Below are 17,688 nucleotides of genomic sequence, written 5' to 3'. Positions count from 1 at the left end.
ATAACTCGTAGAATTAGCAAAACCAATCACAGATGCACGATCAATCACTTAATGAATGATAGCTCTACTCTACTCGTGTACGATACAGCAGCAACTGATTCAGTCATAAAAAATTCACAACTCTTGAGCAACTTAAAACCGAGCAAAGAGTCACTAAATACCGCAATAGACCTGAAATTCCGAACAACAAAAATTGGAGAATTAAAAATTTCAGTAAACAATAGCGAGATGAATTTGTCAGAAGTATATGTAGCACCAGATGTCAGTTTCAATCTAGTGTCAGTCAATCAATTAACTCGTGAAAATGACTCAATTTTCCTTTTCAACGCAGAACACATGTACACAATAGAGAATCAAGAATTAAAATTGATCGCGGCCAAACCATCCAACATCAATCTATATATGGGACCAGTTAGTGGAAAACTCAAACCTGAACGAGAAAAACCAAGCAACCCTTTCTTCAAACAATTCACATATGTTGGAAATATATTCATGGGTCAAGACACAGACGATGAAGACACAATAGAAGTACTTGACGAAGGTTTCGAAGAAGATAGAACATTCGAAGCTGAAGCTGATCCGTTTGGGTCAACAAGAAGACATGACGACGAGACAGAAGATGATGAACAAGTTGACCTATCAGGAGTCCCACTGGAACATATTTCTATTAGCAGTTTGCCACAGATAGTAGCTGATCCCCAAGGGGTCAAAGACTTATACTACCGTCACATTAGTGGGAATCATATGCCAATCAAAAATTTATTATCAGGTATTACGAACGGAAAAATAAAAGCAATTAGGAAAGCCGGCGACGTAGAACAATTGAAACGATGCGAAACATGTCAAGTATCCAATATGAAACTATCATCACATAATCATGTTCCTCAAAGAACTGTAACGAGGAGACTCGAATCAGTACACAGTGATACCATGGGCCCATTCAAAACTCGAAATGAATCCAAGTACCTCACAACCGTCATCGACTTTTACTCGAAATTCTTGAGGATCATCACAAGTACAAAGAAGTCCGTAAAGCAAGACGTCATTAATATACTCACCATTTGGAACAATAAGTTCCCTGAAAAAATAGTACATTTTCGTTCAGATAATGCACCAGAACTACCAAAACAGAAGGACCTTTTTCACCTAGGTATCGAAACAAACGAAATTCCGATTGGTACTCCACAACTTAATGGTTTTGCAGAATCAACAAATAGAAAAATTTTATTGAATATTTATCGATGCTTATTGAATTTCAAAGGACAACCATGCATCCTTGACGTATTTGACCAAATCATCGAGTACGTAGTCACCATCATGAATCACACACCAAGGCCAGAATTTAGCGGGAAATCCCCGTTTCAAGTGTTCCAGAGGTTACCGGATTACCAATTTCAACATTACCAGTTTGGATTGGATGTCTTAATCAAATGTCTGTCCAAGAGGGAAGCACAGAAGTTAGGTATCACTCCCCAAAAGACATTCCCATTAGTAGTCTATGGTTTCTTTGTCGGATATGGATCAGATACAGGAGTTTATAAAATCAAGGTCTCCACTAGAAGATACCCACTAATCCTCACATCAAATGTTCGCTTCCTCAACAGTATGAAGGTCATTAATCATTTCCTAGCAGGATTCGGAAGTCTATCAGAAAACTTGTTTTCGGAAACATACGAAAAAATCATGGCAACAGAAATGTGGCAAAATGACGCACATGAAATTTTCAACGATGATATCCCAAACCCAAATAATAACGAATTTCAAACCGGGGGAGACGATGATCAAACTCCTTCCTCGGATCCAGGGGAGAATATCACTCTCAAAAATCAATCAGTCACAAATCAAAATTCAGATCACATTCCACGGGATGAGTGCAACGCGACTGGCCTTTTAACAGAAGATCTTTCGAACCCTCATCAATCACCAAATAATCATCACGAGTGCAACGCGACTGGCCTTCTAACCGAAGATCTTTCGAACCCTCATCAATCATCAAACATTCATCAAGAGAGCAACGCGACTGGCCTTCTGACCGAAGATCTTTCGAACCCTCATCAATCATCAAACATTCATCAAGAGAGCAACGCGATTGACCTTCACACTGAAGATTTTTCGAACCCTCACCTTTCATCAGACAATCATTCATATGCGACTGGCCTTCTCAATGAAGATCTTTCGGACCCCCATAACGATCAACACCAGACAGACATGAGTGACCTTCCCGATGAAGATCTCTCATCACATAATAATCATCAATCAGAAGTGGATGAAGCTTCAAGTACTTCAGATCAAGATAATTCAAATCATATTCCCCGAATTCACGAAGAATATTTCCCACAGGATTCAAATGCAGAATCACTACCAAGATCCAGTTGGGGGAGAATACGTAAACCAAACCCCAAATACATCAGTACAATAATCCGATCCATGAGAGAGAACCCAAAGTTCTTCAAAGAATATGAATCAAAACTAAAGTTAAGAATAACAGATCCACTTACCCACGAGGATGAAAACCAAAAGGATGAACAACAAATGTATATAAATGCTGTATTCGATGATTTGCTTGAACTGGACCCCAGAGTGAAAGAAGCAAGAGAAGCAGAATTAAACAAATTCAAAAAATACGAAGTTTTCAAAGTAGTCAAGAGACCAGAGAATATTAAACCAATGACAACAAGATGGGTAGATACTTATAAAGAAAACGATTTGAAGGAACAAAAATATAAATCAAGACTAGTAGCACACGGATACAAACAAAAGGAAGGAAAGGATTATGATCCTACCAGAGTCCTGTCTCCTGTGATTGATTTAGTATCCATAAGAGTACTTACCGCAATTGCAACAAAGAATAAGTTATCAATACATCACCTAGATATTCAACTGGCATACCTAAACGCTGAGCTTACTCACGACAAACCAATATATGCACAACCACCTCTGGGAGTAGATATCCCAGAAGGTCACTGTTGGTTATTACAAAAATCAGTTTATGGAATGAAACAATCGGGATTTGAATGGTATGAAAAATTAAGCAAAGTCTTAGGTGAGATAGGGTTATCTAGAACAGAAAATAAGGGAGGTTTATTCGTGGGAAAAATAAACGGAGTTGAAATAATAGTAGCAATCTACGTGGATGATCTATTCATGGTAGCCCAAGACGAAGATGTATTAAACACCTTCAAGGAATCACTCAACAAATATTTCGAATTAAAATATTTTGGTGAAGTATCAGAATATCTCGGAATATCCTTCGAAACCCATAAATGGGGGAGAAGATTATCACAAGAAACGTACTTGCGAAAGTTAATCACAAGCAACAACATTTCCAATAAAGAATATAGAACCACACCCCTCCCGAGAGAATTAGAAGTAATATTACCAAATGATCCTAATGCAGAATTTTTCGAACCAGAACCAAAAAAGGACATATTAAATGAAGGGGACAAGAAAAGGTACCAACAAGTGGTTGGACTGCTCCTCTGGGCTGCTAGAAATACAAGACCAGACATTGCTTTCGCAGTAAACCATCTAGGATCAAAATGCTCACAACCATGCAAACAAGACTGGGAACATATGAGATGGTGCCTTGGATATATAGCTTGCCATCTTGAGTACTACTTAGACTTCAAAATTAAGGATCAACATGGTGAAGAAAAGGATTTCACTATTGAAACATATAGTGATGCATCTTTTGCACCAGAAAGAGATAGAAGATCAATTTCAAGTTACTTAATTTACATGGATGGAAATTTAGTTGATTGGCTGTCATGTAAACAACGTGTGATAACTACAAGTACCCAAGCATGTGAGCTTATAGCACTAGGAAGAGCAGTGAATAACACCATGGATGTAAGGCAAATCTCGGAAGCAGTTGGTTATAAAGTAAGAAGAATCTACGTATATGAGGATAACGAAGCCGTTATTAAAGCATGCAAGAAAGAACTGACATTGCATAGCAGGAGAACAGTCGAGATCAACCTAAAATTACTACAACAAATGATACGAGAGAAAAAATTTGAATTAAATTACGTGACCAGTGAAGAAAATCTATCGGATCTCCTTACTAAACCAATTCCTAACCCCAAATTCAAAACATTACTGGAACAAATCAATAGTAGGAACCAATGAAACTTGTCAAGTAATCATTACCCCGGTAATAATTAAGGGGAGTGGTGAAAAGTTTAATGTCGTATCCTGCATATTAGGGGAGTAAGGGAGCCGATGAGAGATTGAGAGTGAAAAAATTTTCATCACTCACTATATAGCACTTTATCCTTTGTATAGTCTTTAATGGAATTAATAACTTTGTATTTAAATAAGCTAGCTAGGGAATTTCTTACTAATAACTAAAAAAAAATTGTTTGCACAATCACTCAGGTAGAATGGGTGTGTAAAATGTAAAAATACCAACGATCTTGAACATTAACATTTCTGGTTATTTTCTCCTTTTTTCTTAAAATAATTGTATATTTATAACATACTAAACTCTAAATAATATATAAATGTGACCGAGTATAGGGCGACATTCAAATGACTGAATATGGAGAAAATACCTTTATCTTCCCAACAATATTTTTACAATTTTTTAACCAAAATATTGCAACCAAGCATTTTTATTCACTCATTCGCAGTTTAATTCCTCATATTACTAAAATACACAAAAATGTGACAGACCACATTACTTGCAGTCATTATTATGAGTCCTACATTTAATCGGATTTAAAAATTTTCGATTCTAACGAATTTGAGCAAAAATCGGAACTCTCCGCCAACTAATCGCAATCAAGTGATTAAGAATTACATGTACAAACATTCTTTTGGCTGCACAAAATCAATTCGAGACTGAATGAAAATTGTAGAGATATATTAATCTTGAGTCTCCTTCAGATGCACATTTCAAACTAAATTATTGCTTAAGTTAGTTAAGAAGAATGTTCTATCGAAGATAATTTTTAATGCTAGGATCTACATCCGTTTGAATATTATCGGATGATGAAATTTTTCTCTCCAAGCTTGCGTAATAGTTTATTGCTCTTTCTACTCATTCATTTCATATCATAAATTCATTCGCTGCCAATGTCACAGATTTGACTACATCCACTACATTCACGTTAAATAAAGATGAATAATAGTCACTAAGACTTTGCGACAAAGATGTCACAATATTTAGTTATAAATTCTTACCAGTGTCCATATGTGTTAAATAATAATATTCTTATAAGCACCACTTTTCTGGCTAAAAATGACTATCTTTAAGGGTTTCATATCTTCGGTTCTTAGTTTATTTCGTTTAGATAGTAGAATCGAGAAATATCAATAGTTATCAAAAAATAATATTTAAAAACGTATCAAATGGTTGAGTATTTCATGAGCTTTAAGTGATGTCACTAGCTTTGTGAAATCACAAGTCGTGAATCAAGTACTTGGATGACATTGACATAGGTACTCGTTTTATACTAATCAGCACCATGAAATTATACCACGGAATATGAAAAGAGTAAGTAAAGCGCTTTCCCTTTTCCTCCCGCCAGCTCGCAATTTAAGAGTGCTTCATCAAAGTTGTGACAAGTAGTTAACATTATTGTCGATATTGAGTTCGCAGGACCTTTCCAGATCGGACATTTCGAAGGACCTCTACCTAGTTAGCTGGAATTTGCCAGATCAACATTGCTGTGTATATTGATAATTTGTTAACTGGTTCATAACTTGATATACCACTTATTTACATCTGCTTAGTTCGTTGTTAGCAATTTACTATTCTTTTAGAATACATGATGTCCATCATAACCTTTTCAACAATATTGTTATTTCGTGATACAAATACTCAACGACACGGCTATTGGATTAATTTACTTCACTGAAAACTTCGTCCATTTTTGTGGATAACAAAGATGGATTTTGATTTATCGGGTCATTAAACTTGTGCGGCACAGAATAAACCAGGAAATGGTGGCAAATATTATTTGCAGCATTCGCGAGAAGAGACTACTGATAATTCCTCAGATCCAAATCTGTCATCGAACAAAAATAAACATAGACACTATATAAACTACATAAACTATATACTCTAACCCATACATCAAATTCATTGTAATGGGCAACACTCGATTTCGAAAAAGATAGCATCAGCGATAATCAACAATACCGCAATGAGTCTAATCAAGAAATAACTCAAACAATCAAACAAATAAATAAAAGACACAAGTTAAGGACAACAGTAGATGCCGATCCATCATATATCGGAATTGATTCAGGTCCTTGCTCAGAAGCACCTGGAGTTGCTTCAATAAAACTAGCATATAACGTTGTTGTAGTGGAAAGCGATATACGCCCTTCAGTCGAAGGAGCATTAGAAGATCCTTTGGAACCTTGATCCCCGTGCAGAACGGAGATGCTTGATTGGTGCATGTCAGATGGAACATTGCTACCACTATCAGGAGTAATGACAGTTGTTGGAGATGGACTTTGTTGTCCAGTAGAGCCTGCACTACCTGTCTTGGTTGTTTTCGTTTTGTCGATGGATTCCCATTCGGGTCCAGTTGGTTCAAGAGAGGTGGTTTGTACAATCTTTGAACTTGCACCTGATTCTGGTCCTGGTAGAGTCAGCGAGTGTTTTGTTTGTGGATTTTCTTCTGTTTTCGAAGTAGATTCGCTTGCCGATTCGGACGCAGAAGCTTTCTGACTTGATTCCCATGTTGTCGATGTTTCCTTCTCTGGGGGTTGCACTTCTTCAGATGACAACAAAGTTGATGATTTGTCGGTCTCCATTGTCGATTGTTTCTCACTTTCAGACTCCCCTTCATCACCGGTGGGTGAAGGTCCCTCCCAATCAGATGTAGATGATACAGACAGAGAACTAGATTGCTCATCACCTGATGTAATATCAGCGCTTGATTCCGAAGATTGTTCCAGGGTGGTTTCAGATGGTGTTCCGTTTGGAGTAGTATCCTCAGAGGCAGAAACAGCGTTGGTTTCGATTGATGTCTCTTCATCCCTTGCGTTGGTAGTTTCATCTTGCGGGTCGGATGATGTATTGTCATCCAATGTTGTGGTGGGTTGAGCCTCTGGATCAGTTGATTCCTCCAGGTTCATATCAGATGGGGTTGGATCCGACGAAATTGGATCGTCATCAGACTCATTGGTTTCGGTTGAGGTTTCTTCGTTCCATGCTGTAGTAGTTTCATCTTCCGGATCGGTTGATACCTCCAGGTTCATATCAGATGGGGTTGGATCCGACGAAATTGGATCGTCATCAGACTCATTGGTTTCGGTTGAGGTTTCTTCGTTCCATGCTGTAGTAGTTTCCTCTTCGTTCGTATCAGATGGGGTTGGATCCGACGAAATTGGTTCGTCATCAGACTCATTGGTTTCGGTTGAGGTTTCTTCGTTCCATGCTGTAGTAGTTTCCTCTTCGTTCGTATCAGATGGGGTTGGATCCGACGAAATTGGTTCGTCATCAGACTCATTGGTTTCGGTTGAGGTTGGTTCATCCCATGGGTTGGTAGTTTCATCTTCCGGTGCGGTTGATGGCTTTGTTGATGGATTTGGAATGGTGGCATTTGGATCAGGAACTTGATAAATCTCAGTGGCTGTTTCACCTGGCGTAGCCGAGACAGTCGACACACTTGTATACGTCTTTTCCCAAGTAGTCGTTGTTGTCACAGTTGGAATTGGCACTTTGACAACAATAGTCTTAAAACCTACTCCCTCACTGTATGGTAACGTTGTTACAAGAGTTGTAGAGCCATAGTACGTTGTGGTAGTGACAATTACGTCTTGACCATTTCCTCCTGGAGTATCATTTGAATAAGGACTCCAGTTAATTTGTCGCAGGTAGTTCTGTGCCTGTTTTGAACCCCGACATTTAAATTCACTGGTGTAGTAAACGCTAACAGACGTACCAAACTTAACTTTCATTAGGACAGATAAAAATGGAGTATATCCCAGTGGAATATTTTCAAAGCTAACTTCATAGGTAGCTCCATTGCATACCAAAGAGGTGGTAGAGAGTTCCAGTGAATCCATTGGGAAATACCAATCGTTGAAATCTTTAGCCAAGCCTTTGCCTTGACTGTCACAGTCAATCGTGACATCCTCACTTAAGACCTTGAATCCTATTTTTCCGGAAGTGTGGCCCTCGGAACACTTACCAGCTGCAACGGAATGTTGTTGTTTGTTTAAAGAAGGTATAACTCTATTTGAGTATAGAATCTTCTCAGGCTCGGACTTGTTATCTCCCTCAAAGCTTGCAGTTGTTTGAAGTTGGTTACTACCATCAAGAAACAGGATAACATTGTTACCAATATGGAAGAAAGAAGCACACCTTAAATCAGTCTCGAGATGAGAACGACCCAGGTTGAACGTAAACGGGAAGTTAATTTTACCACTGGCATCAGTTTCAGGTCTTATCGCATTAGCTACCTCACATTCTAACCTCGAATATGATACAACGATGTCTCCTGGTTGAAAATAACATCTAGCGTAAACCGTATCCTGAACTTTTAAATCAACATAATCCTGGGTGGCCGTGAACTTAAAAACACATGGTAGCGTCAAATCAAATGTGTCCCCAGCAACAATGTCACCACCTTTCATTTCCCAAGATAATGTTGCAATCCAATTTGGATAAGAAGGAGCGGCGTAATCATAAGCAGTAGCAGCTTTTTTGAATACAACTGAATCTAAGCTAGTGAAAATGCCCGTGATTTGTTTAGATACCGTGAATGAAAATAAAAAGCACACTAATGAAAATAAATAGAATAGCATTTTGATTTGTTAATAATGTACGTAGCAATACAATAAAAGAAAAATCTCATCTTGGGGAAAGAAGGATGTTTCGAGTCCCTTTATACGTGAATGAAATTGGGATTTTAAGGATGCAAACTTTTGATAATGTTGCGCTTTCTAGAGTTTATTTTTTATTTTTAAGCGCCAGGCCTTATAAACCGTTCGCATAAGGGTTCATTGGAATAGCCTCGTAATTCAACCAACGGGCTTGCTTTGTGGGTTCAGTTAAACAGGTGAAGAGTTGAAACTTTATAAGTCTTCGACATTAGCATTCAGCCACAGAATGAAGGATCAGATTTCCATTTGGATTGAGAAAAAATTCATAAATTTATGTTAAGTATTCGGACCCCTAGAAACATTCTTTTAGCTCATAACCCAAATTACAAAGAGAACTCTAAAACGGATGAGGTTTATCATCGCGCAAAACTTCAAATGACCCATTTCAAGTTATTGACATAACACGTATAACATAACTCGATTTTATATACAGCATTTCATCGAGAAGACAGTGATTGCAAAGGAGTTTCAGAATCCCAGAAATTGTGTTTCACTATTTGTGAATAATGGCTGTTCTGTTAACTGAATGCGCGACCGATTACACGCGAATTTGTCTAATAACACACACTTCGGAGGACCATCGTGGAACAGTTATGGTTTCTGGGAAACTCAGAGCCGAGACAAATGCATACCCGCTAAAAGTTCAAACATGATCAGTTTGTGCTTTATGGTCAGTTTCTGCTGATCCGCGGAAGACAGTTATGTGTCTTCCTATTGAGACTTTTTAAAACAGAAGGCGGCTGCAAAATAGGTAAAATGATTATATAAACCAAGCTGCAGGTTCTAGAAAATGTCCAATGTCTTAACTGACATTTCAGTGCATGTCCAATTATCCAGGAGTATTGAAGAGCTTTACATCAATCCAAGGGGAATCCCAAGAGAAAAGTTGTGTCACCTTGGAGACTCCATACCAGCAGAAGTATAAAGCATGGTGCGAGTTTTGCGTAGTTGTTCGCAAGACACTGCAATTTTGTTGTCAGTTGCTTTGGTTTGGAGTTTTTCACTGAGAAGAGATAATAATGGTAAAAAGCAGCCAAGCATAATGCTACCAGTGTCACAAGTACAAGAATAATGCCTACGCACTGCGAGCTATTGAAGCTATTATGGGGAGCCAGGTGGAGTAGTCACAAAATTTGGACAAATCGAGACGACTTTATGAGTAGTGTAAACACGCACAGAATAATACTGGTATCTGTTGTTTATTCTCCAAAAGCGTTGCTCGCATGATTCAACCATAAACCAGTGGATTGATTTCTCGAGAATCATTTCTTTTTGTGCAGCACCAGCAATAAAAGTGGTTCTGAATCATGTCAACTGCATATCGTTTGTCCCAATGGGATCACACCCAGTCAAAAGCACTACCACTTATGTGATTGATTTGTCGTACGACAAGTCTCAACCTGCAGAACAAATGACTAGCGGTTCAACTGCATAGCCGCGGTTGCACAGGGTCCCCTGCCATTCCAGACCCATGATCATGTAACCAAAGGCCACTAGCAAACAACGTTGTATGCACTAAATTACCGAAATCAATTGATAGGAGCCCCGAGGAAGAAGAAGCAGCACGTGAAGAATTAGTTCTATTTGTACAATTAAGGCGTCTCCTGCCATAACCAGATCTCTCATCTTAATTTATATTATGGTGTAATCGCCGAGTCAAATAATGAAGAATACGGCGTTGTACTCGGGTTGAACGGAAGCTTCACTTAGATCAACACATATCCCAAAAGAATGGAAACCTTCGAATGTAATTATTACCTGGGCTTACAACCGTGCGAAGAGCATGACCACATTTACTTTTCAATATCATGATATCATTAATGGCCCAATAACATGATGATACTATTCAAAATTGAGAGACGGATTAAATCGAAGTTCGTCCCAATGAGGTCACACCCAGTCAAAAGCACTACCACTTATGTGATTGATTTGTCGTACGACAAGTCTCAACCAAATGACTAGCGGTTCAACTGCATAGCCGCGGTTGCACAGGGTCCCCTGCCATTCCAGACCCATGATCATGTAACCAAAGGCCACTAGCAAACAACGTTGTATGCACTAAATTACCGAAATCAATTGATAGGAGCCCCGAGGAAGAAGAAGCAGCACGTGAAGAATTAGTTCTATTTGTACAATTAAGGCGTCTCCTGCCATAACCAGATCTCTCATCTTAATTTATATTATGGTGTAATCGCCGAGTCAAATAATGAAGAATACGGCGTTGTACTCGGGTTGAACGGAAGCTTCACATAGATCAACACATAATTTCCCAAAAGAGTGGAAACTTCGAATGTAATATTACACGGGCTTATAACCCTGCGAAGGGCATGACCACATTTATGTTTCAATCTAATGGCATCGTTGTTGGCCCAATAGCATGATGATGCTTTTCAAAATGGCCAGATGGATTAAATCTACGGGAGTCGTTCAGGTGATTGTAGACTCTCTTGGTAGCGAAAGCGTGACAAGCAAACAAAGGGGACTATCACATTCGCAACGACTTTACCAAACCAAGAAACATTGGCATGGCAAGATGAATTTTCTTGAGATGCTCCCAAATAAGAAAATTCTTTTTACTATATGGATTTGTTGTTGGGATCATAAATGACTGGCTAAAACGTCTTAGTGAAATGGAAAAGAATATGCCGTTAAATCATGATTAAATGTTATTGTTTGAGCCATGATATCGTTGCAACACCCCTGGGTTCTCACATCTCAATCCAAGAACTTCCTCTACTGACTAGTCTAGATGATATTTGGACACTTCAAAATCAAATCTTTTTGTGGTTTGTCGAATCTTGAAAGAGTCCCGCCCACTGATATTCCGACTTCAAAACTAAACGACATATTGTAAATGTCGTTTAATATTTTGTTTAATTTTTATACGATCGTAATTTCATCTCGTTTCATCAAATGTTGTTTATTTTTTGTATTGTCTTTTAATTTTCAAAATTTTCATGAATTATTTATTTATTTAAATATTCATCTTCATCTTCGATCAAATACCAATCAAACACCATGTCGCTAATTAAAGATTCCACTGTTATATTGATAACAGGAACTTCATCGAATTTAGGATTCAATATTGCTATTAGATTACTTGAGAAATTACCACCATCTGAACCAATAACGCTTATTGTGACTTCGAGAACTTTACCAAAAGTAAAAGAACTGATCAATGATATAAAAAAATACGTCACTGAAAATATAGCAAGTAGAACCGGTGAACTTGAGTTTGACTATTTATTGGTTGATTTTACTGACATGGTATCAATTTTAGCTGCCTATTTTGAATTAAATAAAAGATACAGACATATAGATTATTTGTTCGTTAATGCAGCACAAGGTGTATATAGTGGAATTGATTGGGTCGGTGCAACTATAGAAGTATTCAAGAATCCAATCGAAGCAGTTACGAATCCAACTTATAAGTTACAACGAGTAGGGGTTAAATCTGCCGATGGTTTAGGTTTAGTATTTCAAGCAAATGTATTTGGTCCATACTATTTGATACATAAAATAAAGCATTTATTAAGGAATGGCGGTAAAATTATTTGGATATCCTCCATAATGTCGGCTCCCAAATATTTATCATTTAACGATTTGCAATTATTAGAATCACCTGCTTCATATGAAGGTTCCAAGCGATTGGTTGACTTGTTGCACTTTGGAACTTACAAACAATTAAAGAAACAGTATGGGATTGACCAATACTTGGTTCATCCTGGTATTTTCACTAGCTTTTCCTTTTTCCAATATTTGAATTTCTTTACATATTATGGAATGTTGTGCTTGTTTTATATCGCAAGATACCTTGGATCTCCATATCATAACATTTCAGGCTACATTGCTGCCAATGCACCAACTGCATGTGCCTTAGGAAAAGTTAGATCGGGAAATAAGGTTGGGTCCGTTTGTGATAGATCAGGTAGAGAATATCTCAAAATTGAAGATATGGATACCACTGGTTCAGAAGATGTAGTTAAATATTTGGAAGAATGCACCAAAGAATGGGATGAAAAGTTAAAATCTCAGATTGCAAATACGCGTCAACCATAAGTAATATATATAGAAACTAGTATCTAAATTTTATTAGCCGGCTAGAATAGGAAATATACATATGTAACAAGGCTATATAGTATGTTCTAAACACTTACATCCGCAACCACTTGGACATTCATTTCCATTAGTCCACCATTCGACACCACAATCAGTGTGCAACACATGCTCACATACGATACAAACCGTGAAATTCTTCGTAACCACTAAATTACACAAGGTACAATACTTCATATGTGCCCTTTTATTGGTATTCCAAGCGTTTGGCCCGTCTGGGGAAACTATAGTACTAACAGCATTAAGGAAGTTTTGGTAAGGCAATTGACGTTTCCTCTTACGTAATCCTATTTTACATTTATGTATATCAAATGGGGAAGAATCATCCTCTTCTTCGTTGTTATTGGTGGCAACCTTTCCTTCCGGGAAATTAAATTTGAGAATCTTGACTCGGCTAACATGTAATCCCCAATTATATAACAATTCTGCATACTGTTCTCTGTATGATTTAATCTTCAATGGATCTTGACCACTCAATAATGACCTGGTATACACACTTTCAAAAAGATCTAATTCTTCAATATTTTCAAATTCAAGCATAACACTGGGGGGAGGTCGAACCTTTCCTTTACTAGACTTTGCAGTAATTGGTCTTCGCAGAAGAGTGGAAGGCTTGGTTCGTTTAGTATCTTGTAATTGTTGTTGCTGAGTGGAGAACCTATAGGTTTCATTGTAAGACTCACCTAAGGATGAATACGAATTATTACTGGGCCCACTAGGTGTAATTCCCAATGCAATATTTTTCTTCATATACGCTACTTTATCAGGGGAACCAATTCGTATGCTAGCCGCATCAAGGGATGAATTGAAGGATCTGTCACATGTCGCACCCGAAATCAGCGATCCCTTTCTCATAAGAAGGCTCAGCAACGATGAATTGTCGTGGATCATTGCTTGCAGATGAGGGATACTGGGATGACCACTCCCACCGAAGAGCAAATTAGTATTGAATAACCCTTGATGTAGCTTACTTCGATTGGGTGCTAAAACAGGAGGCTGGGGTAAGGCTTGATATGGGGTGTGAATAGGAACGTTAAATAAGGGGTCAATTTCCTCTTCGATACTTTTAGGATTTTCATATAATATACACGACATCATGGCTAACATCTGGACATTGTTTTTCTTTTCAAAATAGTCGAAGATTGATTGAATTAACCACATTGGACCAAATGGGTGAGTCCCCCAATAGAAAGTATGTTTATCATTCTTGAAAATCTTTTTAGCCGAATCTGAATGTAATATGAGATTATCTGGATCTTTAGCATAATACAACATAGGATTAAAATGGCTATATGGAGTCAGAGGAACATTTTTTATAAGTATAATTTCAAGTATCTTCCAAATATCACTAATTTCTTGTAACCCATACTTCAAAGCCACTTTGCTATTATAATTAGCAAGACTTTCTGGTGAATCACCAAGCACTCGATATTCACAAGCTAATGGATACTTATCCGGTAACAAATGGGAAAAATCAAAAATTCCAACAATATTCTTATTTTTAGAAAATTCAGCCCTCAGTTTCTTCTTCTTTCCCCCACCACCTCGTATGGAAGACTTATAGTTTGACGTGGTTCCGCCATGACTGGTAAGATTCTTGAATGAGGATTTCGTATGGCTCCTCCCTGAATATCGATTACCTAACCCTATACTAGTTTTAAAAAGTCCAGGGATTCTTGATCTTGCCGGAGCATCATCTTCCAATATCTCATCCCAATCATTGGTAAAGCTATCATCTGATGAGCCTGATGTTAAAGATTCACGGTCCAGCTCTGGATTTTCCAAATCCATGTTAATATCGTCCTCATTTTCCTCTTCGTCGGATGCTGATTCTAGTGACTCTTGTTTAAGGCTGTGATGGTGATGTTGTTGTTGAATGTTATGGGTCTTAAGACTAAATCCACTATCGGTAAATTTAAAAATATTGAATTTTTGAAGTGCACTTTCATTCCCCTCTTCATCTGGATCAGAATCGTCTTTGTTATCGTTGACAGATTTAGGAATAAAGAAACAAACCAATTGGCCAGAAGGTGCCCAGACCGCTCCACAGCCTTTCGGCAATGGTGTAGAATCGAAGTTCATTGCTCCTCCAGGTGCGATTTTCGTAACCGTACTGACTGAAGCGTTTGCAAGTTTAGGTTCAGTTATTATATGCGACGCACCAGATCTATCTACCAATATGCTATCGTTCATCATAGCCGGAATTAAATCATTGTAGTCTCCTTCATCTTCACCGGAAGAATATCCATGTAAATCAGGCTGTTGATTAATTAAATCGTCTACCCAGTCTTCATTTCCCACTTCTTCATCAAGTTCTTTGTTTCCTCTTGTCTCCATCAATATTAATGCATCGTCTAATTCTACTTGTTCTCCCATAAGGGATCTCAAGCAAGGCTCTAAACAGAACCGTTGATATTTATTGGTATAAAATTGGGCAATCTCATTTAATCTATCCTGCATTTGATCACGTATTTGTTTGGTTATTTCATGAGTTTCTTCAATATTAAATTTTATGAGGTTCTGTTTCAGAATCTTGGCTAGTTTCTTGGATGACATCGTTTTAGAATAATCGATTTCCTCAAGGTATGGATAATTTTTGGGGAACTTCATATTAATTCTAATGAATACTAATTTCTGTTCTGCTGATGTCAAGGATTCTTCATGGATAACACTAGGACTTACCACCAGTGGTTCTGTCTTTCTGGTACTTTCATTGTCCTTCACACTAGTTTGGTCCCCTTCAGGCTTCCAGTCATCGCTTTTGGTAGTACTTGCTTTGACAGATGCATTGCTGTCATGTCTATTGGCTCCATTATTGGTAGTTGTATCGATACCTTGGACGATTGGAGCGGCTTCCAAAACAGGCAACGGACCTCTTAAACTCATGACTAGCTCACCAGTAGATACAGATATCTTTTCAAACCTAATTTTTGGAAATTTATGCCCAACAATACTCACTTCTTCTCCTAAATTCGAAGGACCGTCATCATCATATGTAGATGTTGTACTCTGTTTCCTATCCCCTGCTCTAGAGACACTTCCAGGAGCTCCAGCAGCACCTCCTGGACGACCCATTCTGACACCTGAGATCCAATTTAAATGATTCAACTGGGTAAATTCATAACCTGCATGCTTATGATTCTCAGATATTTGCAAAAGAGTCAACGAAGATAATAAATCGCCTCCATTATTTTTGACCAAATCATCAATCGTAACAGCAGGTTCTACACAATAAGTTTCATACTTATATTTTGGTTTCTTTTCATGGGATATGGGAGTATGTGGTCTAGATGAGGTACCTTCTGAATCCAGGTCGTTTAAGTCAGAGGCATGTCTGAAAACTTTATAAAATGTAGGATCGTAATTCACCTTTTTGTAGAGATTTTCATCATGTTGCCATAATTTTAAATCACAATCCAGGGCCGACCATGTGACCAATTGATATTCCTTCCATTTATTCTTGCTGTCAAATTCTTCATAACTTTCATGTCTCACTCTCCATAAAAAATCCTTAACTGGGCCAGAATGTCCTTTGAATGAATAAATGGGATCAGCTTGAATTGTTTGGGTTTCTCCAGTTGATAAGTAATCGTGATATGCGGCATCATAATTTACAATTTGAATGGCATCCGATCCTCCTCTTAAAGGCATTATTCCACAAGCCTTGTCGGAGCCAAATGGCAACGATCTTGCTCTTGCAATTGGGAAATCAGTTTCGATAATTACACTAGGTTGTAATTTATTATCCTCCTGTTTCTTCTTATCAAAATAGTTAAAATTAGATATATATTCTTGAGCCTGTAGACTCATTAAATTCCAAGTCTTGATAGTTTTATCATTTGAGCAAGTAATAATATTCTTCATACCTTGATTAAAATCTAATCCATTAATTTTTCCACCATGGGCTTTATCAACTTTCACTACAGGCAATGCCCCCTTTCTAGTATCCCAAATATAAAACGAATTATCATGAGTCAGGGCAATTTCATATGGATTCTCATGATTCCATTTTACTTGTATTGCTCCTGCTCTCCATTCAGCCCATTGACTTACCGGTTTTCGAGGAGTTCTCATATCCCATGAATAGATAAACGTATCAACTGAACATGTAGCCAATACTTCCGGATCAAAGGGATGGAAATTTATATCTGATATAGCTCTAGTATGACCATGTAGGATATTTACAATTGCATTATTTGATGGACGATTAAGATCCCAAAGAAGTCCCTTTTGGTTGGAAGTACTTATACACCAAGACGGTTTAATAAAATTATGAGGAGACCATTGAACGTCAGCTACTTCCCAAGAAGTGATATGATGAAGCCATCTTGGAGGAGTGAATGGATCGTCTAGATCTATAATAAATAATCCTCTCCTACCAGCAAGTACTGAATCTCTTCCATTGGGTGAAACTGACATTGCACCAATTGCCCCATCAACACGTAACAGTAGTGAATTCCCAAATGTGGGGGATTCATTTGGATCCAGTAGTCGATGTACCATTTTATAGTTGTTTTAATAAGATGTGCAATTCTTCTTCTTCTTCTTCTTCTTCGTATCTACTGGTTGGTTGTAAAAAAAAAACTGATTGAATTCTTGGGGGGGCATTTAACAGTTTTGTGTGGAGGATCCAAGGAAAGAAAAAAAAATAATAAATTCAATCTTCACACTACCAGATTACTACTAGCAAACCCTATCTATCTGGAGAAGACACAGAATATAAGAGAA

At 37.8% G+C, this 17,688-nt stretch overlaps 4 protein-coding genes across 4 annotated transcripts; 2 read left to right on the top strand and 2 right to left on the bottom strand. All coding sequences in view use genetic code 12, as the record gives it.

The window, feature by feature from the left end:
- Positions 1-51: 51 nt before the first annotated feature.
- Positions 52-4,128, top strand: J8A68_004238 (uncharacterized protein; the record flags this gene model as incomplete). The annotated part of the gene is made up of 1 exon (XM_049408176.1): positions 52-4,128. The coding sequence occupies one exon, from the start codon at positions 52-54 to the stop codon at positions 4,126-4,128; it is 4,077 nt and encodes a 1,358-aa protein (XP_049262461.1).
- A 2,043-nt stretch (positions 4,129-6,171) lies between these two features.
- J8A68_004237 (uncharacterized protein) lies at positions 6,172-9,495 on the bottom strand (the record flags this gene model as incomplete). Its single annotated transcript, XM_049408175.1, has 2 exons — positions 6,172-8,681; positions 9,477-9,495. 2 exons carry the CDS (start codon positions 9,493-9,495, stop codon positions 6,172-6,174), a joined length of 2,529 nt encoding a protein of 842 aa, XP_049262460.1.
- A 2,367-nt stretch (positions 9,496-11,862) lies between these two features.
- ERG27 (3-keto-steroid reductase) lies at positions 11,863-12,903 on the top strand (the record flags this gene model as incomplete). The annotated part of the gene is made up of 1 exon (XM_049408174.1): positions 11,863-12,903. The coding sequence occupies one exon, from the start codon at positions 11,863-11,865 to the stop codon at positions 12,901-12,903; it is 1,041 nt and encodes a 346-aa protein (XP_049262459.1).
- Positions 12,904-12,975: 72 nt separating this feature from the next.
- On the bottom strand, positions 12,976-17,463 carry J8A68_004235 (uncharacterized protein; the record flags this gene model as incomplete). The annotated part of the gene is made up of 1 exon (XM_049408173.1): positions 12,976-17,463. The coding sequence occupies one exon, from the start codon at positions 17,461-17,463 to the stop codon at positions 12,976-12,978; it is 4,488 nt and encodes a 1,495-aa protein (XP_049262458.1).
- Positions 17,464-17,688: the final 225 nt, after the last annotated feature.

This window comes from Hemisphaericaspora subhashii (assembly GCF_019202705.1).
Source record: "Hemisphaericaspora subhashii strain CBS 10753 chromosome Unknown scaffold22, whole genome shotgun sequence".
NCBI lineage: Eukaryota > Fungi > Ascomycota > Pichiomycetes > Serinales > Debaryomycetaceae > Hemisphaericaspora > Hemisphaericaspora subhashii.
The sequence above is the reverse complement of the archived record's forward strand: the minus strand, read 5'-3'. Positions and strand labels throughout refer to the sequence as shown.